At 40.6% G+C, this 22,442-nt stretch overlaps 1 protein-coding gene across 5 annotated transcripts in view; it reads right to left on the bottom strand.

The window, feature by feature from the left end:
• The window catches only part of TANC1 (tetratricopeptide repeat, ankyrin repeat and coiled-coil containing 1), a 290,552-nt gene that overhangs the window by 67,319 nt on the left and 200,791 nt on the right, over nucleotides 1-22,442 (bottom strand). For all 5 annotated transcript variants that reach the window (XM_056793909.1, XM_056793910.1, XM_056793911.1 and 2 more), the window contains 2 exons: nucleotides 17,308-17,568; nucleotides 2,491-2,616 (listed from right to left, as the gene is read on the bottom strand). In XM_056793909.1, the coding sequence (XP_056649887.1) occupies nucleotides 2,491-2,616; nucleotides 17,308-17,568 (387 nt within the window). The remainder of the gene's footprint in view (nucleotides 1-2,490; nucleotides 2,617-17,307; nucleotides 17,569-22,442) is intronic.

The following is a 22,442-nucleotide window of genomic DNA, read 5'->3' as shown; positions in this document are numbered from 1 at the left end:
ACTAACATCAAACAATTCACGAGCCTCAACTTCCCCAAGTAGCAGGAATTAAATAAAGTGAATTATTTAAATTTAGGTATTAATTAGTAATTAGGATTTATTTATTTATTAGTAGTATTAGTGAATCAAATAACAACTATGGACCTGATGAGTAGTCAGTGTATTTTGAGGGGGAAACACTTAATTCCAGCCAAAATGTAGTGAAAGCATTGAGTTGATATGTGATTCACCAATAGTGCCAAAGAATTAACAAACTGAATTACAATTACTAGGATGAATTACTAAGGTCTAAAGCACCTGCTAAGTCTAAAGACCAAGTTGAGTATATCTCAGTCTTGTAGATGGATTTTTTTCCCCAAATAACTCAAGATTATGCCTTTAAAAGCTGCAAAGTGCTAAAAACAAGCCTTTTTTTTTTAAACACATCTGAAAAGCACAAAAAATGTTAACCTTTTCTTAGCCTTTCTTAATGGATCAGTGTTATTACCAAGAAAGGTTTTTTTTAACCCTTACATTCATCTTAGAATGAATACTCTATATTGGTTCCAAGGCAGAAAAGTGGTAAGGCTAAGCAATGAGGGTTTACTGACTTCCCTATGGTCCCACAGGAAGGGTCTATGGCCAGATTTCACCCCAAGGCCCCTCCTTTCTACACTGAGTCACCTAGCTGCCCCTCACAAAGGAAGATTAATTACTGCTTTCTGTTGCCCTCATTGATAGGTGGGTCTACCTGTCCTTATTGTCTTCTCTCAGCCCTCAATGCCTTCAGCTGGATTCCCTACACTTCTTTCTAACCATTTGGCCAAAAAATACATAAATAAAATAAAGACACTCAAACTAGTTAATCCATCAATATTGTTTCATAAACTAAGTCAATAAAGTTCTGACTAAAAGCCTGAAAAATGGTTCTTCCACACATCTCCTGGGTAAAAAAATGTTTCTTATACTATATAAAATGCCACTTTCTGATGCTACCTAGTTCCCAGGCTTCTTTTCAGTGGTCCCTAATTCACCTCTGGACCTACTCAGAATCTCTTGCATATTTTTGGTTAATAAACATTTGTAGATTGGAAGTCTGACCTGCAAAAAGAGATTCAATAAAATAACAGTTGCAATAAAACAACAATAACAATAACAAAATGCCAATGATATTCATACCTGAGGACTCTTTTTTTAAAAAGTGTGTATAGAGAATGTTCAATTAATAAGCATTTAAATCCCCTAAATCATCAGGGCCAGTGCCAAGTATTGAGGATAAAAAACCAATTTTTAACAGTCCTTGAGAAATACTTTTTATAAAAAAACTCTATCACCAAGGAAAAAAAGGTCAATTCCCAAAATATATTCAAAAATTTTTTTCAAATTCCATCCTTTTTAGATTTTAAATATTTCTCTGTTTCAAATTTAAGATCACATCATTCTCATAGACAAGATGAACTGATCTTTCTTTTCTATAGAACCAGAACTCCATTGAAATAACTTATAAATTTTGTAGAGCAATCCAGCACACTTTAGTAAAGTCTGTTGTTTTATTAAAGGGCAATTGTACCTGATGATGATACAATTCATCCTCCAAGACCACTGGGATAAAAAACTTTGTAAGAATCTAAGTGACTCCTTTCCAAGGAAGGACAGAGCAGCCACTAGGGTTTGGGCCCTTTGCAATAATATACCACAAGCTACTGGAATAATATAATCGCTTTAAAAATTCTTTAACTAGCCATTTGTGTATTTTGGTAGAAGCAAAAATGTAGTCTGTAGAGTAGACAAAATTTCTTATTATGCTGATTTTCCTCTAGCCCCTCAAATCTAAAATGTTATTTTGAGTCACTCAGAAGGAGAGGGGAGTGTTGGGGGGAACCATACACCCACCCACAAGGATTAGTGATTATTACATAACCGGCTATACCAAGGAGAGTTTGGTTTACCCTGAAACTATATTTAATGAGTGTCTTTTATAACCGCCATGAGTAAATAGAAAGCAATGTTTTCCCCTGGGCAAAGATGGCAACAGGACTGTTCCATCTTTGTTGGCCAACACATGTAGTGCCCAATTAGGTAAGGTTGCTGACATCCACAGGTCCCAGTTATTAGTCGGATATACTGATAGGTGGCCAAGGCAAACAAATAGAACCAAAGTAAACTTAATATACAGGGCTGGCAGCAAAAATAAATAAATAAATGAACGAATACATAAATAAATGAAAATTCATGGTGTTGGAGTTTTTGAAAGCTGAAGTGAACATGTGTCATTCCCATCATTCACAGTGAATCAATGCAAAATTCTTATTTTTCAGCTCTTTAAAAAATGGACTTCTTCAGTTTCAATGGGCTACTTTTTACTGAAGTAATTTAAATGCACACAGCCTAGGCCACATTAAAAAAAAAAACACTTCATTATCTGAACACTGAAGATTGCACAAGTATTTGATAAATATGGTGAGCAAATGAGTCATGTGCATTACAAAAGAGACATTGGAGGGAAACTACCTTTAATTTCTTGCTGGGCTCGACCTCCCGCGGTATTGTGCCATGGCAATCTGATTGAGGTCCGAAGGGGAGCATTCCTCTGTCCATCTAAGTAGCTCAAATCTTCCAACTTTGTTGAGCTTGTTGCTGTATTGTTGGAATGAAATGTATTCTCTTTAAAAGCATGTTAACAATTATATACAAAAAAATCTATTCCACCATATATCAGATACAATTAAGACACATTTAGCGAAGTTCTTTTTAAACAGCAAAAAAAAAGAAAAGAAAAGAAAAGAAAAAACTTCACACTAAAATTTTAATGACTAGCCTGGCAAGCATTGATACTCAGCTCTGAAAAAATAAATAAATAAATGAATGAAAACCCGCATCGCAAGGAATCAAAACTTTGTTTGCCCTAGTGAGCCTGTCTACAACTGGAAGGAAATCCAATCTTAAAATCAAACCAGTAATTACTGAGCTTAAAATTTCAAAGCATCCATAACACTAATAATCATCTTCTGTAGTGAGAAGGGGAGTTTCCACAGAGTCCTTCTCCAAAGTCAACCTATTCCTAACAATCCAAGCTCTTAAAATTAAAAAAAAAAAGTTTAAATTTTTATTGGCACTATTTTTACATCATGGTTACTTCTCAATAAATGTCCTCCCCAGAGCTCTTCCTTTTATTTGTATATAGTATTATTTTGAATTTAATACAAAATAAAATAGACATTTTAAAACACATTTCTGGTTGTTATTATTCAGTCTATTAACTGTGTCCTAGGGTCAGTTATGGCACAAAGGATAATAGTACAGGGTCTGAAGGCACAAATACTCCCCTTCCTGAGTTCAAATCTAGCCATAGGCACTTACTAAATATGTGACTATGGGCAAGTCACCTAAAATTATTTGCCTTAAAAACAGCAGCAATTAGTTGTCTCCGATATTTCCTGGCCCATTTGAGGCTTTCTAGTCAGATAGTAGAGTGACTTGATATTTCCCTCTCCAGCTCATAAAAGGAAACTAAGGAAAACCAGATTAAATGTATTTTATTAAGTCACATTAAATACCTACCTACTAGAGGAAAAAATTAACTTAGTGAGCACTTATTAATCACCTGCTATGTGCCACAGACTGTACTATGTACTGGAGTACCAAAAAAGAACAAAAAAAGTGCAACAATACACAAAGACCTATTGGAAGAGACACTAAACACCTGTGTTCTATCCAAGCCTGATTTAAATATGTATTTTTATACATAGACAATACATCAAATGCAAAGAAATTCCATTTATTTTCAGTGAAATTGGGAATCACCCATAGTGAACCTTCTAATTTTTAAAATATAAGTGATCTATTTACAACTCTCATGCCACAGCAGAAAGAAAATAAAATTAACATAATTGGACATAGGGGTTTCCTCAACCACAATAAAAAGTTCTAGTGGCCTTAGACAAATGGATTTCTGTCAAACTGATATAATGAGCACATGCTACTTCTATCTTCACGGGCGTATCTCACTCTGCCATGGCAAATTACTGCCTGGGCAAATTCTGATTCTAGCTCAGTCCTAGCGATGCTAGCATGCAGTGTGCAAGGACGACAATTTCAGGGATTTGGGCTTCTGTGGATTAGTCACGATCACCAGCAGAGCTGGATGATGAGGGGGAAACATTCAAGCAACCCAACCTTGCCACAATGTTTTCCTTTCCTTCTTTAAAATAAAAAACAAAAAGTTTTTTTTTTCAGGTCATGGGCAAATGACAGAATGCCTCAATTACCTCATTTGCCCTTGGCTGGCACCATTCCTTGTTCTCACTTCCCTGTTATTCAGGCTCACATTCCCCTTGTGTTATTCTCCATATGGCAAGCATAAATTTTCACTAATCACCTTCCCCACACCACGAGAATCCATTCTTCTGGGAGCCTGTGGTTAACCACCTCAGACTTGCAAAGGCAACAGGAATTGACTTTGCCTTACTATACATTTCTGACTTCAGGGATCTTTTAAAATACAACACTATTTGTAATAGGAACAACAGGAAGAGAGTAAGGAAGGAGGGAAAGAGAGAAGGATAGGAGGAAGGAAGAAAGGAAAGAAGAAAGGATGGATGGAGGGAAGGAGGAGAAAGGAAAAAAGGAAACGAAAGGAAAGGAAAGGAAAGGAAAGGAAAGGAAAGGAAAGGAAAGGAAAGGAAAGGAAAGGAAAGGAAAGGAAAGGAAAGGAAAGGAAAGGAAAGGAAAGGAAAGGAAAGGAAAGGAAAGGAAAGGAAAGGAAAGGAAAGGAAAGGAAAGGAAAGGAAAAGAAAGGAAAGGAAAGGAAAGGAAAGGAAAGGAAAGGAAAAGAAGGGAAAGGGAAAGGGAAAGGGAAAGGGAAAGGGAAAGGGAAGAGAAATTTTACGAGTATTCTCAAAAGCTTTATTTTTGAAACGAATGAAAATGATGCCATTGTCATATGCAGAAACTAAATATTCAATTCGGAGGAAATTATGAGAAAGAACACTATCCACATCCAGAAAAAGAACTGTGGGAGCAGAAACAGAGAAGAAAAACAATTGCTTGACCACATGGGCCAATGGGGATATGATAGGAGATGTAAACTAAATGATCACCCCGGTGCAAATATCAATAATATAAAAATGGGTCTGGATCAATGACACATGTAAAACCTAGGGGAATTGCATGTTGGCTGGGGGATGGGGGGGTAAAGAACATGAATCATGTTACCATAGAAAAATATTCTAAATTAATTAACTAAATGAAGCATTTCAAATCACAAAAATAATAATAATAAAGTTCCTGCCTTCAAAGAGCTTATAGCCTAACAGAAGAAAATTCCTAGAGTGGCGAGGAACAACACCTCAAAGAAGACATCCTGACTAGAAGCAGGGGAAGAGCCACTGAAGGCCCAAGCCAAGAAAATGAGGCAGAAGTTCACCTTGTCCCAGAGTCCAGGCCGGGGGCCAGGGGTTCTGGGGAAAGTGAAGCTGAAGGAGGTGGCTGAATGCCAAACAGATGACCTCCTCTACTCCTACCACTCTCACCTCTGTGAGTCTAATTCCCAAACTGGGTCATCAAGGCTAAACCTGCATTTTAACTACCTATCAAATATCTCTCCCTAAATGTTCTGCAGCACCTCAAGCTGAACATTATTTAAAATGGATTTCATGACTTTCCCCGTAGAGCGGCAGCTCGTCCCGACTTTCCCATTTCTGTTAATGGCGCCATCATTCTCCCCCCAAGGTTACACGGACACTAAGTGAACAGTCTTGGTGGCGGGTGTCTCCTCACAGGCAGTTCTCTGACCGATGAAGCAGCACATCCTGCCCACTTCCCCAAAAGGAGCTGCTGTTATTATAGGAGAGAAAGAAGCTCTCTGATATAGCTAAGAGAAATGGTTTAGAAATCCTACTTATTGCTGTTTGTGTTACAGAAGCAGAGGCAGCGCGAGCACGAGGAATCTCTCACTTGGAAGGAGTGGCCAGAGAGGAGGCAGAGAAATCAGAAGGTGAGAGTCACTGTGTGAGGAGGGTAGCAAACTGATGTAGTGGAGAGAGTGCCCGTGCTGGGCTGAGGGCAAGAGGAAGATTCACCTTCCTGGGTTTCAATCTGGCCTCGGGTAGCTCTGTGGATGGAGCCAGACCTAGAGATGGGAGGTCCTGGGTTCAAATCTGACCTCAAGATACTTCCTAGCTGTGTGACCCTGGATAAGTCACTTAACCCCCCATTGCCTGGCCCTTATCACTCTTCTGCCTTGGCACCAGTATACATTATTGATTCCAAGATAGAAGGTAAGGGTTTAAAACAAAAAAATGGGGCAGCTGGGTGGCTCTATGGATTGAGAGCCAGGCCTAGAGACTGGGGGTTCTGGGTTCAAATTTGTCCTCAGAAACTTCCTAGCTGTGTGACCCTGGGCAAGTCAATTAACCCCCATTGCCTAGCTGTTACCACTCTTTTGCCTTGGAACCAATATACATTATTGATTATAAATGAAAGTTAAGGGTTTAAAAAAAAAATCTGGCCTCAGACACTAAAACTTGCTGTGTGACCAGGTAAATCACTTTACCCTGTTCGCCTCTGTGTCCTCATCTGTAAAAGGAGCCGAAGGAAATGACGAAATCTCTGCCAAGAAAGCCCCCCAATGGAGTCAAGAAGCATGGACACACCAGAAGAGAATGAGCCACAACCAATGGATGTGATGGGGGGAAGGCGATACAGGAGAGATGCTCGGGACGGACAGTGAGATCAGAAGGGCACTGTTTCCTCTCTGAAGCTTCCCTTCCTTCACGTGCAGACTTCGCCCCCACCGTCCCCTCCGCCTTCCTCATCCCCCATTTCTGCATCTGCCCCTCAGCCGCTCAGCACTCTTCATTCAGCAACGGAAATCAACTTCCCACGGGCCTCCTTGCCTCGGGCCTTTCCCTTCGACAAGTATCTCGACAAGTCGGAGGCCAAGCCGGTGATTTTGTGGGTGTGAAGATATCCCAGTGTGGAAACGCCCAACCACGGGGGCCAGCGGGTGCCTTTTCTGCCTCGGACTCTGGGGGGGCCGAGGTCCAAGGGGGCCCATGGGTCAGGCGGGCGGCCTGTGGCCAGGCCGGGCCTCCAGCCACATCTCCCGACTCTCCACCGCTACCCAGGACAGCCCTCTGTGCTTGATGGGTTTCATATGCATTTTCTCATGGAATTCTCACAGCAATCCCTGTGAAGCCGACTGAACAAGGATTGGTTATCCTGCTATAAAAGAAGACAAACCGACGGCCTGCCCATGACCGTCGGACTAGCCATTAGGAGAGTGAGGACACAGATGCAGGTGAAGCCATCATCTGCATTATGCGTTACAGTAGACAGAGCCCCGGGCCTGGAGCGGGGACGTTTCAATCCGGTCATTGATACTTATTAGCTGGTCACTTAACCTCCCTTTGTCTGGCTGCCTCCATATCAAATGGAGATAAGAATGAAGCTGTTCGAAGATCAAATAAGATTATACGTATCAATACTAAGTATAGTTCCAAGGTGGAAGAGCTGTAAGGGCTAGGTAAGCGGAGTTAAATGACTTGCCCAGGGTCCTACAGCTAGGACGTGTTAGAGTAACACTTGAACACGCCTCCAGGCAGAGCTCTCCTTGCTGCCCTGAATTTATTTTTATTTTTACTTTTTTCCCTGCTTCCGTGACTCACGCTGTCTCCCTCCCCTCCTCCCAGAGCTGACGGACAATTCCATCGTGTGATCCACGTAGTATCCCTGCACACCTATTTCCACGATTATTCATTTTTGTAATGCCCTCATCTTTTAGGACCAAAACCCCAAATCATGCACATAAACAAGGGATGAATCCTGTGTTCTTCTGCATGTGAAATAGTCTAAAGCACTTAGTACAGTCCCTGAACACAGCAAATACCACAGGAATGCTGATTCACCTCGCCGTCCATGCATGTTACCTTATGTGCATGTGGCATCCGCACGGTTTCTGCACATGCGGTACAAGACAGACATATGTATGTATGTAAAAATCCTGCTTACATGCATAGTTGTCCCCACTAAAACCAGACGCTTCTTCTCCAAAAACGGGGGTCTTAAACCTACACTTTCCCCCCTCAGTCGTAGCAAATGAAGAGTCTCATAGATCACCCCCATCCCTACAACAGAGCAGAGCCGCTCCTCTCCTAATCTACTTCAGGAGGTTGTCCTAAAAGGGGGGGGGGGGGCGGACGGGAGGGCTTTGTACATCGTAAGGCATTCTATAAGCGTGAGTCATTCTCCTCTTCCGCCTCCTTCCTACAAGTGCCATCTGAGCTAATGCACTTCCAATGCCCCAGCACCCTGGGCCGCTTCTTGGTTCTTCATACCCCATCAAGGAGAGGACAGTTAAGGATGGAAGCCAGGAGAAGCAGCCTGTGCTAGCCACTCTGCTAACTTGCCCGCAATATAACATGCTGCTTCTCTTCAACCTCACAGACCAGAAATAGAGCATTTTTTTCTTTAAGCCCTGATCTTCCATCTGAGAATCAATACTGTGTATTGGTTCCCAGGCAGAAGAGAGGTAAGGGCTAGGCAGTGGGGGTCAAGTGACTCGCCCAGGGTCACACATCTCAAAAGAGCCTGCCTACAGCCAGATTTGAGCCCAGGACCCCCTATCGCAGGGCCTGGTTTTCTAGCCCCTAAGCTGCCTCACTGCCTCAGAAGCTCACATTCTAACACAAGAGATGGCAAGTGCATAGCAAGGAGCATGTAAGACAGGGTTATTGCTGCTATTGCCCTTCCTCCATTTTCTACGAGGACTAGTGACACTGTGGATAATGTCTTGACTCACCCACAAATTGGATTTACTAGAGGCCAAGAGACACAGACACTCTTTCCAGTCATAAACCCAAGGGCAAGACAAAAGTCAGAAGGGCTGGCCCTGGCCTAAGAGGGGATGGAGTCTGACTAAGCTCTAGGCTTGTGTTGGCGAGCCTAAGGCACGTGTACCAGAAGGGGCTGCTCCCCTCCCCCTCTCCATGCACCTGAGGACATTTCTCACATGACCCACCCCTCTGCCAGCAGCCCAATGGGAGTGCCTCCTCCCTGCCTGTCTGGGGTAAGGGGGCAGCAGTTTGGGGACTCAGTCTCTAAAAGATTCACCAACTATCAAGTGGTAACAAGCGTACAACCCAGTGGAATTGCATGTCAGCTCTGGGAGGGGGAAAGGAAGAGGGGAGGGAAAGAAAATGAATCATGTAAACATGGAAAATATTTAAAAATAGACATGCATACAGAAATAAATGAGTAAACAAACAAGTAAACGAATGAATGAATGAATGAATGGATGGATTGGCCATCACTTCTCTTTCACAGCTGTGGGAAAACACTTCACCAAGTGAGGTCTCCACATGCCTGGGCTGCACCCTCCCCCCCCAGTCACAGGCAGGACTGAGGCCTGGTGGGGATCCCAACCTGGCTTGGCTCTTGTGCTCCTTCGGCTTTACTGGCGTGTGGCCACTCCACTGCCTGTGCCACAGCTTCCTGGGCCATAGGTGGGAGCTGGGGACAGAGGGACGGCCAGCCCTCCAGCCACAGGCTCCCTAAGCGCTCCCTACCCAGCAAAGAGGAAGAACTCTCAAAGCAACCAAAGGGACCAGGCGAGCCCTTCCCAAGAAGCTGGGGCATGAAGCCGAGTCCTGAAGGAAGAGGCCAAGTCCATGAAGCATCCATCAAAGTCTTACTCTGCGCAAGGCACTATGCTAGGCCCGAGGGTAAAAATAAGCACAAACAGGGTGCTCACAGTCTACCAGGAAAAAGTGTGCCTAGCGTGGGGAGCGAGGCGGGAGGAAAGGCAGTTTGGGGAGGGTTTGGCGCCAAGCAGAGCACCCGAGGCGCAGACAGCTGAGGGAAGAAGACGGGCAAACGCAGAAGAAAGCCTTCCCCTCTGTTGTCCTCCCTATTTCGAGAAACTGACTCACTCGTTAAAACCCGCTCTCGGGCCTGACTGGACTCCCGGATCCAAAGGAACTCAGAACCGGCCCACGTGCCGGGCCACCCCTGTGGCGGCAGCGCAGCATGCCAGCTCCGTTGTTAGGAGGAGAGCAGCAGAAGCGCGGGGCTGGGGGTGTTGGGGACTCTCGATTGGAGGATAACTGGGGGACTGTAGAGAAGACGTTCAGGAAGGGGTTGCATCTTTTTTTCCCCACTAACCTCTATCTGAAATTTAGCATTTCCTTTGGATTATGAGTGCGGACAATAAACATTCTGAGAAAGGACATAAGAAGGTTTGCCGGGCTGTCCCGTAGGTTTAGGACACAAAAAGTTCACCCCCCCCCCCCCCCCATCTAGCCCAATCCCTCTATTTTACAGAAAAGGCAACGGAAACCCAAAGCTATTGAGTCACATTCTGTCTAACTGCGTCCGTATACCCGAGGCCGTCAGGCAGCCAGGGTGAGCCTTCTAGGACAATATTGCTAAACATCACGGGGTAGAGAGTGAGGGAAGGGCATTTTGCTCCTCGGTCACTTATTCACGGGTCTATCAGAGGTACAGATATATTTTAATTATTTCATATTAACTAGATTATCACATACGGGCAGCAAAGTGGCTCAGTGGACCTGGAGTCAGAAAGACTTGCATTCCAATCCAGTCTCAAACACACACTAGCTGTGGGACCTTAAGCAAGCCCCATAACCCTGCTTGCCTCAGTTTCCTCATCTGTAAAATGAGCTGGAAAAGGACATAGCAAACCATTCCAGTATCTCTGCTAAGAAAACCCCAAATGGGGCTATGAAAATTTGGACATGACTGAAAGGACTGAACAATGAAATCTCTTCTTCACGGAGGTGGGAGATCACACAAGACAATTAAAAGTTGTGGCTTCCAACTGCCATCAATCCGGTGATAACCTTTCTACATAATTAATGTGAATGAATCTTTTCAGCACTCAATATTCATCACAATATCTGGGTATGAGTCCTACTTTCTGGAGGATTCAAGAAAGAGTTACACTGGGAAGAGAAAAAGGACTTCAGCGAATCCAAGCAAATTGAAACATCTGCTGAAACCCTAAGGAGTAGATGAACCCTACCATCAAAGGCAAATGCCAATAGTCTCCACTGCAATTACTAGTTAGAATTTCAAGAAAATTGGACGGTAATTATTTGAGTTTGTGGGTTTCCTGGACAATTAAATTAAGTCTCCTATGACCCACTTAAGAGTATTTCAAGGCAACAAAAAGAAAACGGTCAGAGAGAGTAAAATCCCATTATGCAATATTCTGAATTGTTAGGGCAGGGGGCAGATATCAGATCAATATTGGGAAGTCAGTGGTCATTCAGCTAGCTTTTATTTATAAAACCCCTACTATGTGCCAGACACTTTGCTAAGCTCTGACCTATGACATAATGACATAATACTTTAATGATATCACATATGTGATATAATATCTTTATAAAAATAAAAGAAACCTATTCAAGTTATATGTCCACATATAAAAACCTATCTGTATATAAATCCTTATTTTATCAAGGTATGTGCATACCCACATTATACACACACACACACACACACATATAATAGGATGTTTACTTATTTTTGGTTGTGTCATTTACCCAAGTTAAAACTTGGTTCTCCTGTTCCACCAAATAGTTATCAAACAAAAGACTCAATATAGTGAAAATCATTGCAAACCCTAACTTAAATTTTGATATTCCCATTCCAGATGCTTTGTAATGAAGGGAGCTAGTTTAGGTATTGTTCTAATGTCCAAATGACTTCATTAGTACAACAATATTTAACCTGTAATATCATACTACAGTAATAATAGGTAACTGTTCTAAAGAGGATGCCAACTAGCATTGGTTCCTTTGGCATGGGGTGTAGGAGGTGCAGACTGGGCAGAGAGCCTGGAATGGGGGAGGAGAGGAGGGAACAGGGTCAAGATAAAGAAACACTCATCTCTGTAAAATGTCTTACTGATTAGACATTGACTTGGATTAGTCTCCTCAAAATGCAAATACTCCTGGGAGAGAGAGGCCCATTCATTTAACATTTATTAATCATCTATTATGTCCAATGCACTGTGCTAGAGGAAGATAAAATGATAAATAAAACATGGTGCTTGTACTCAAGGAACTTGGGAATTAGGGATGGTAAAACATGTTTTGTTGTTGTCTTTTAGTTGATCTGACTCTTTGTGATCCCATTTGGGATTTTCTTGACAAAGATGCTAGAAAAGTTTGCCATTTCCCTCTCCAGCTCATTTTTAAAATGAGGAAACTGAGGCAAACATGATTAAGAGACTTGCCCAGTCACAAAGCTGATAAGTGTCTGAGGGCAGATTTGAACTCGGAAGGGCCTGACTTCAGGCCCAGCACTCTATATCCATTAAAGCTCCAAGCTATCTGATAAAACATACAGATGAATAGAAATGGGAAAGTAAGAAAAATGTGAGATGATTCAGGAAAGAAACAAACAACTGGCTTCTAGACAGCATCTTAATATGTACAATGGGATTTCATCACAGTGATACTGTACAATATTATTATTCCCATCTCACAGATGGGCAAACGGATTCAGAAAAGTGAAATGGCTTATTTAGGGTAATATAAATAGTAACGGTAAGACTTGAAATTAGAAACAAGGTCTGTCCTGACTCCTTTCCAAAGGAAAGGTATGCCGTATTTTGAGGTAAAATTACAGGAAAGGAGGGAGAGGAGAGAGGGAGAGAGACAGACATAGACAAGAGACATTTGAAATAGGTTTTAAAATAGGGTCATTCCAAAGGTTACAGTGAGGAAAAAACATCTGAGGTACAAGGAAGAGCAAAGACAGGAATAAGTGTTGGGGTAGAGAGATAGCAACTTGGCTCAGAGCAAAGAAATTGTGAAAAGTTATGAAATAAAGCTGGAAATGGACATTGTAGCAAGATTCAGTGTGCCTTGGACACCAAGCTAAGGAGAACTTTCTTCAGTGATCATAGTGAGTGACTTAAGGATTTGGGGCAAAGAAGAGATGTGTTCAGCTCCATGCACCAAGAAAAGTCTGCTGGTAAGGGCAGCTAAAAAGCACAGTGGATAGAGAACCAAACCTCAGGTCAAGAGGACTTAGGTTCAAATCTAGCCTTAGACAAAAACTCTCACTGGGGGACCCTCAGCAAGTCACTTAACCCTGACTTCCTAGCCCTTCCCTTCTATCTTAAGAGCTGTTATGAAAACAGAAAGTAAAAGTTTGTTGGGTTTGTTTTTTTTTAAGTCATCTGGCAGCAGTATTGAGGAAGAAATAGAAGAGGAAGAAATGAGACATGGAAAGACCTGTTTGGAGACTATTGCCACAGTCCAGGCAAGAGGTAATGAGGGCCTGAATTAGGGCAACAGCCGTGGGAATGGAAAGAAGGAAGCAAATCTGAGAAATGCTAGAGAAGGGTGCAAAAGGATAGGGTGCCTGGCTAAAGAAATGGAGGAAGGAGAAGCTATTCACTGGGAGAGCTTAGTTTTATTATCTTCATATCCCCAGTGCCTGTGTCCCTTTCTTAATGACTATCTGTTGAGCTAAACTGCACGATACCTTCCAAGTTACCACCTTGGGCAAGAAAGAATGTTTGCATTCAAAACCCACAAGTCAGGGAGCGGAACTCACCTGCAGGGAAATGAGGACAATTTTGCACATCTCGCTACATTGGCATGCCTCTCAATCACTCATTCACACACTAGCCAAAAAACCTGCTTTCCTACTAACTAAAAAAAACACACCTGTGCTAGGAAGAGTAATTTTGAATTAGGGGGACAATGGAAAGTCTCTGGACACAAGAGATTTCTGGGCAAGGCAACCTGCCTGGGACATCTGCATGGAACTCTGGATAGAGTAGCAGCAAAAGGGAAAAAGGAGTCATTTGTGGCTGATGATATAGAAAGCAGGCGGGCAAGAATGGCACCAGAAGAACTCCACTCATTTAGGAGTCCTGCCTGTGGCGGCTCTGGTAATCATGGGGAAGCTAGTGGATAAAAGGCTGGGTCTGCAATCAGGAGGACTCCTCTCCCTGGCCTCAAATCCAGCCTCAGACATTACTAGCTGTGTGACCTCGGCCAAGACACTTAACCTTGTTGTTCTCAGTTTCCTCATCTGTAAAATGACCTGGAGAACTTTGCCAAGAAACCCCCAAGTGGAGTCACTACAAGTTAGATATGACTTAAAACAACTGGACTAAATGTAGTAATATCAAGGGAACTCACAGAATCATATAGCCAAAAAGGGTCCTGAAAATAGCTAACCTTCCTCTTTTTTATTTTAAACAGATAGGGAAACAGAGGACCAGAAAGAGAAGGAAATCTGCAGTCACTGGTAAAAAGTGGCAACATCATCCCAGAACACAAGTTTTCTAACTCTCAGGCTAGTGCCCTTTCCACTAAATCATTTCTCTTGAGAACCAGTGCCAACTTTGGGACACATGCCATAAGTTACTGATGTCATGTTATAGTTTATAACCAACTCTCTCTCAATATGATACCCAGCAGGTCCCCTGGTTCCTTATTACCCAACGTTTAGTTTACCATAGATACACAACACTGCATTCTACTTCTAACCTATTAATAAACACAGAAAATTATACTCCTCACTTTCCCCCTTTCCCAACTTGGGACGTGTTTTTAGTATTTCAGTGATGTAAACTAGGAAAAAATGAACAAATCCATTAGGGTAATTTGCCCCTGCTTAGGGCCTGGCTTGGTCTTTATGCCACAGGAGGTCTAGCTCAAGAGTGAATGTGATGAGGCTAATGAACAAGCATAGCGGAAAACTGGGAAGCTAAGCTCTATAATCACAGCAGCGTACTGGAAAATCTTGGCTCACATGCATCGTCGATTCAGATGGCAGGGGACTGCAGAGGAAAACACCAAGCAGAAAACAGTCCCCAAATGGGGCATTTTTTTCTGTCTCAAAATTAATGTACTAATGGATTTTCAGTTTTAAAAACAGCTTAAGTTGAACACAACTTTGCCTTCTGCTGGATTTAACAGAGATCAAATTTTACCATAAACCAAATGAACCATTCAATCAATACAAACAGGTAAAGAGTGTCTGAAAACCAGGATTAATGGGGGGAAATGAAAACATCACTGAATAATCATGACTACTTTCTTCATGAGGTATCATTTCATGTAAGCCTTCCATGAATTCTAGAGGGAGTATCTAGGCAAAAAAAAAAATTGTAAAGGACTACTTAATGTTTGATATTCTAGAGTCACCATAGACTTTAAAAATATTTGGGCACAGAGGAGAGTGGCATAGGAAAGAGATATCTAATCATAGAGTTAGGAAGACCTGGGTTCAAGTTCCCTGCTCTGATCCATAAGGACTTTGTGGATTTGGGCAAGTCACTTCCAACTCTCATTGTCCCAGGAAATTGTCTTAAAAATGCAAGTTACAGGATGGGCCATAAGGTGCATTGCAGAAAGGGTTTTTTCACCAGGAGTTCCCTGCTTCAGTGAAATTATAGATGAGGGACAACAATAATTATTTTTAATTAAAAAAATTTTAATACCATGAAAGGCATCAATAATGATATAATCAATAATGATATATTATAATAATGATAACATATATGAGAGTGATATGACATAAAAGCAAAAGAAATAATAATTAATGATATAATGATAGATAAAAGATAAATATAATAATCATATAATATGATCTATAATATATTTGATATAAAAGCAAAAAAGTATCCATTTTTTAAAAATCAACAAAAGCAAATGAGTCAAACAAATAAAAATATATTCTTCCAAATTTGCTGAACCTTAATTCCTCTATAAACTATAGTCTTAGAGAATGGCCTGAAACTCTGAGATGTGGTCACAGGGGTTTAGTTAAGTGACTTACTCGTGGTCACAGATACCGTATCAAAGGCTAGACTTGGAACAAAGTCTCCTTGACTCCAAGCCCAGCATCCCATCCACATACCTCCCACTTCCTCTTACCAATAGTTCCAGAAAATTATCAACTACAAATGAAAAAAACACCTTGTCCCTTTATTAGCATGTACCTAAGAGTACAAAATTTAGAAAGTCACTAGATTAAGGTACAAATGATGTCTAAAATACTATTTTTTTCTTCTTCCAACAATAAGAAATACAATCGAGCATCTTCACTTTTTCACTCACTGGCTGGCTAATGTTAATAGCTAAGAACAATCTTTACTACCTTTCTCCCAAATCTAAATTACTAACCTTGTTAATCCCCAAGTCTTAGTTATAAGTTTTGGTTATAAAGGTTTTCATTTCTAATGGTTTGAGTTTTCGTTCTTGCAGTTGTATCAGCTAGAAATCTAGGATCACCCACAAAACATGCTTCTGGTTATGAAGAAACAACATGAAGATTTGACTTAGGGCCTCCTATAATAATTTGTTGGCTACTCAGATGACTTCAGATAAATCATATCATCTGCCACCACAAGCCTCTACTTGTATATAAAATTAGGAGATTAGACTGAAAGTAAAAACTCCTTTGAGTTTTTACAGTCTTTCTTTGGATAAAAACAATAGATTTAATGAAACTGGCATAATGACCCTTTATTTCCTACTAGGAGGCTACCTAAATCCAAGAAAATGGCTTCTTTTAGAGCTGGAAGGAAGCTCAAGAGTACATTGTAGAGGCAACAAGGTGACAGAGTGCCATGTCTGGAGTCAGGAGGACCCAAGTTCAAATCTGGCCTCAAATATTTCCAAGCAGTGTGACCCTTAGCAAGTCACAACTCCATTGCTTAGCGCTTGCCCTTCTTTCTTAGACTTGTTACTAAGACAGAAAATAATGGGCTTTTTTTTTTAAGTCCATTGTGTCCAGAGCTCTTGTTTTACAAGTAAAGAAACTGAAGCCCAGAGAGGTTAAGTGACTTGCCCACGGCCACTTAGGAAGAAAGCATAAGAGATGGGATTTCAACTCAGGTCCTCTGAATAAGATTCTTTCCAGCATACAAAATGATGCCAAACATTCTCGCCCCATTATGTTTAGAGTAAAAATACCAAATATTGATTCACTGAAAGGTTTATCCTTGCCCCATAATCTCTCCTACATCTTATCAAACCAAACACCCTTAAAACCAATGAATTGGAAATCTAGAAGGCAATATTAGGAAATATCTAATCTGATTCCTCATTTGATAGGTGAGCATTTTGCCAGGAGGACCACATTACTTTCTGATAGTCATATAGGACAAAAACAGAAGAAATGAACCTCAGGACCCAAACTCACTGACTCTGGCTCTCATTATGACGGCATCTTTCTTCAACGGTGAATAAAACAAAAAGGACACAATTAGTGTATTTATTACCCTTCTACCAACAACAACAACAAAAATTGCTCGTTTGGGAAATAAGATCTTACCTGCAACTGAGTTAGGCCGTGGCATTATTAGGGAGCTGGAGTTCTGTGTGTATGGAACAGGACCATCTCCAACAGATGCTTCTGCTTTGGGCAGACTCTCTGTTGACCCAGTTGTCTCCTCTTCTGCCACCGGCGAACAGTTATCTGCCCTCCGATCATGAAGAATTCCTTGCTGGACGCCAATTCTTAAGCTTCCATCTTTACTCCACTCCAAACTGGAGCCACTCCGGTCATCATTCTCAGATGAACTCGTAATTGTGGCTGAACAAGAAAGACCAAAATACTTAGAAGGAGGCAAAACATACTTGTGGCTGTTTTGAGATTTAAATATGCACTATACTTTTCACTATCAACAGAATGCTTTCCGGTCCAAACAGATTTTATCAAAGTAGGTTTAACACAATGTGTTTTGTTAAATTAGAAGAATGCTACTTATCAGGGGAAAATAAAGTAATAAATCACTCCATTGGGAAGAAAAAATTTAGATAAGATAATGAAAAAAAAAGCTGTCTAAAAGCATCTAAGAGTTACTGTAGACCTATATAATTTTGATATGATAATGTATCCCTTTCTTTGTAACAAGGCATAAACTGTTCTCAAAGGAATTCATAAATTCTTCTGAACCAGGAAATTTTCTCTACAAACTAATCTCTGTTGCAGTGTTGGGGGTGGTGGGTGGATTTGTTGTTTTATTGGGGGAGAGGTCAATAATATAAAGTCAATCACCAACATGCAAAAATAATTAATAAAACCAAAGAATCAAGTAGGGATTGATTGCAAAAATAAACTTTGTAAGATCTTTTAGGAAGAACCATCTCTAGCAGGCTGAAATTTTTTCAGGCATTGGGAGCAGAAAATATTCACATAATGAGTGGATAAAGTCTCTGAGTGAAGTATAAAGTATTCTGTGAGTTTAGAAGTTTAGCAACCCTATTTTGTCCTTTTCTTAAATTTCATTTTTACAAATCCCCAAATTTTTCCATTTTTAAAAATAGTGTGATAGTGAGCAAGTAATAAGGAAGTGGTTAAAAGGAGGGTAGAAATATCCACCTGCCAGGGCTACCTAACACAGCATCAATCTGTGTTTAAAAACTGGACAAATACTCCCTTGTACACTGAAGGTCAACACAAAGTCACTAGCCCAGGCACTGCTGCATGCCTGCATATAAACTGCCTTTCAATTATTTTCCAGCAGTTCCTAGTATTCAAGATAGTTTCTACTATGTTTTACATTTCAAGTTTCTGGAAAGCAGGACTGAAGCCACTGTTTTTTCTTATATCTCAAATAATACCCCGTGAAGTCCTTGGCACAAAGGTGTGATTTAACATGAAGCCAATGCATTAGTTAGGTGGCTCAGTGGATAGAGCACCACGGCAGGATTCTGGAAAATTCCTCTTCCTGTGTTCAAATACTTGCAAGTCACTTAACCCTGTTTGCCTAAGTTTCCTCACTTACAAAATGAGCTGAAGAAGGAAATGGCAAACCACATCAGTGTCTTTGCCAAGAAAATCCCAAATAGGGTCACAAAGAGTCAGATACAACTGAAAAATGCCTAAATAGCATCAGCACATGATTATTTTATACACTACATTTTATAGTATCAAATAAATGCAAATTTAAAAAGCACATTATTTCATATCAACAAAACATGGTGAGATTCTAATTTTATTTACATAATACTTTAAGGTTTTAAAAGGAACTAGAAGAACAAAAAATGAATCTCATGGTCTGCAATACAGGTCAGGTAACTAGTTTCCTTATTCCCAGGTCTTTCTTGCTCATACATTTATCATAATTCCCTATTCCAAAAACATTCCGAAGATTCCACAAAATACCCTTTGACCACTCCAGCCCATATATCCCCCTCTACTGTGCTTCACACAATACTTGCTAAGTTTGCCAGCACGTGTTTTCTAATTATTTCTCATTTGTTAGTTTTGTCTTCTTCGCTTAGGCTGTGAGAGTATTAATGATGATGGTGATGTTAATGATGATAGCATTAATAATGGCTGGTATTTATATAGTGCTTTAAGGTTTGCAAAGCACTTTATATTCTATCCACTGGATCCTCAGAACAATCTGTAGGGTAGATTCTATTACACATAAGTGTACAGAGAGAATAATTGACTTTACCAGAATTACCTGGCAAGTGTCTGAGACAGAATTCAAACTAAAGTCTTTTTAATTCCAAGTCCACACTATCTACTATATCTTACTGACTTCTCCATGAATAAATGGAAAACAGGGACCATTTCTTGTGTCTGCACAATGGATAAGGTAACATAGTTAATAAATAAATGCTGGCTGATAATTGTCTTAAGAAAACCAAACTACTTTCATTGCTTCAGTACTTTTCATTATAGGACTTCAAAGATGCTTCCACCAATATGAAGTCTCAGAATCTCCACAAAGCCAAATGATTAGAGGAGAATACATTGAGAGCAGGAAGAAATAAATACCTCAGGGGTCATCCCATCCAACGATCGCATTGTATATGAAGAAACTGAGGCCCAGGAAGATTAATATTTATATGCAGTCAACTGGGTTTTAATCATAGAAAATCAACCCAGTGTAATGCAACTAATTCTTACCCAACTGGTCATATCATTATTTCTAACTAATGCAGGAGGTGTCAAAGGTTGAGCTTTTGAGAACAATGCTATTGCAATAAAGTCTCCTGATCGTCACAGTATTAATAAGAATTTTTTAATGAACCCTTGGAATATGTACCTCACAGGTTAACGCTTTATAAACCACAAAGCACGGCATTAGTGAGTTCTTATTGTTATTCACCTTGCCAAGTGATAAATAAAACACATAACAATTTTATCATTTTAAACCACCTATTAGAATTTTTAAAAATATTATATACTTAGGAATTCCCAAATTAGAAATGAATTGTTATCTCATATATAAGATGTTTTATAAGCCTTAAAGTCCTATGTAAAAGCTTATTATCATTGTTATGTTGGTGGTCACATTTCAAAGTTTGCAAGTTTGGTGTTTGGGGTTAGGAATCTTTTCCCCAATGAAATGAGTGATAAAAGAAGAACCGAGGCACCCATGAAAGCTTATTTAATCAATAACAAAGCTTAAAAACAGTAGGACGTTACAGTACTATAGAACATACCACTGTTTACAAATAATGTTTTCTGAGAAGACCTATCCTGAATTCTGACTTGAGGCCCTAGACAAGGAACAAGGAGCCCGCTGATTTCTTCCCCTTCCTATGGGAGGAGGGTCCATTGGGCTAACGGTCATCAAGGCTCAGAAGATGTCCCAGGAAAGGTCAGGGCCATGGAAAAGGGTACAAGCAGCAGCAGTCTGCCTCCTGTCCAAGCAGAAGAACTCAAGGAAATTGGGGAAAACGGAAAAAATAGAAAGGGTGCCCCCCTGATTCTGCAGTGGCTAAGAAGGAAGTGGTCCCAGAGGTGGTAGTAATGGGAAGGTGATGCGCAACAGCCATGGCAGTGAGATGAGTCTTCAGCTGCGACAGCCATTTATGAAGACAGAGTGTTTCTAAGTCAGATACTGGTAAGTTTTTGTTTTGATGACTCTGTGATTCCCAAGATGGCTAAGAACTCCTCATCCCTTTACCCCACACCTGAGACAGGTCCAAAGGAAACATATAGGGCTCAGTATTGACCGTGACTCGAGACGGGATAAACAGAGAGTGCGGGGCAGGGCAGGCGACAAGTTTCATAGTCAGGAGCCCTTCCCAGGGAAGATGACCCACTGAGATTACCCCCACCTCACAAGTGTTGCTCCCTTCACCAAACAATAGCACATCCAGCTTGTCTGGCTTGAAGATTGGCTAATACACTCTCCAATCAAATCAGGCAATGAATCAGTAGAAATACAGAGAACTGCTTGGGCCTGATAAAATCCAAATGTCTGAAGGTTTCCCATGAAGCCTACAAAAACACAGATCTAACAGGAGAAGTTTATGACAACCTAAAACAGAGAATTGGTGAATAGCTGCTCCAAGAGCAGTGGCTTTCTTTTGGACAAAGAGAGACTCAAAACAGCAAATAAAATAATACTCAGAAAACAATGAACTAGAACAACATATTACCAAGATCCCAGACAAACAAAGCTTTTATGATTATAAGAGAACTTAAAGGTTAAATCTCTGGCTGCTCTCTGGAAACTAGATGTCATATCAGTGGAATGTAAGCTCCTTGAGGGCAAACTACTTTGTTTTGATCCTTGTATCAAACCAACATCGAACATAGTTGCGAATACATTGAGTTCTAAAAACCTATAGTTCTATGCTATATCTCTGAAACCTGTACAACTCTAAGTCAATTAAAAAGGTAGAATGTAACATGTAAACATATGTTTTAATACATGTATATGTGGTTTTTTAAAAGTTGTCACCATCATTCAGACCTGGTTCCCAACTACATGATTCTGGAAAGGATTAGCATCAGAAGATATGCATAAGCAGCTTTTAGAGGAAGAAATCTAAGTTATCAATATCATGAAGAAATGTTCTACTGTCACTAATAATGAGAGAAATGCAAATTAAAACAACTCTTAAGGTTCCAATTCACATCCATCTGATTAGCAAAGCTGACAAAAAAAAGGAAAATGACAAATGCTGGAGGGGCTGGGGAAAAATAGGTACATTAGTCCAGTCATCCTGAAAAGTAATTTAAAACTACTACCTAAAAGCTCCTGAATTTGTACATATGCTTTGATCCAGAAATAGCCCAAAAGTCTATGGGGCTAAAGCCCAAAGAAAGAGGAAAAGGAGCCATCTGTACAAAAATATTTATAGAATCTCTTTTGGAAATGGAGGGGATGACAATCAATTGGGAATGGCTGGACAAGTTACAGCTGGTGAATATTGTGCAATACTACCATGTGATAAGAAATAATAAAGGGGGCAGTTTCAGAGAAATTTGGGAAGGCTTGTCTGAATTGACACAAAATGAAATGAAGAGAACCAGAATAATTTATGTAACAATAACACTGTAAAAACAAACAACTAGGAAAGACTTAGGAACTCTGATGAACACTGTAACAACTACAATTCCAGAGAACTCAAGATGGAACAAGCCGCCTACCTCCAGACAGAAGTAATGGACTCAGTATAGACAGAGATCTTGGAGGGACTGTGTCCCCTGCA

Source organism: Monodelphis domestica, chromosome 4 (genome assembly GCF_027887165.1).
Source record: "Monodelphis domestica isolate mMonDom1 chromosome 4, mMonDom1.pri, whole genome shotgun sequence".
Classification (NCBI taxonomy): domain Eukaryota; kingdom Metazoa; phylum Chordata; class Mammalia; order Didelphimorphia; family Didelphidae; genus Monodelphis; species Monodelphis domestica.
This window is presented reverse-complemented; position numbering and strand designations above follow the sequence as displayed.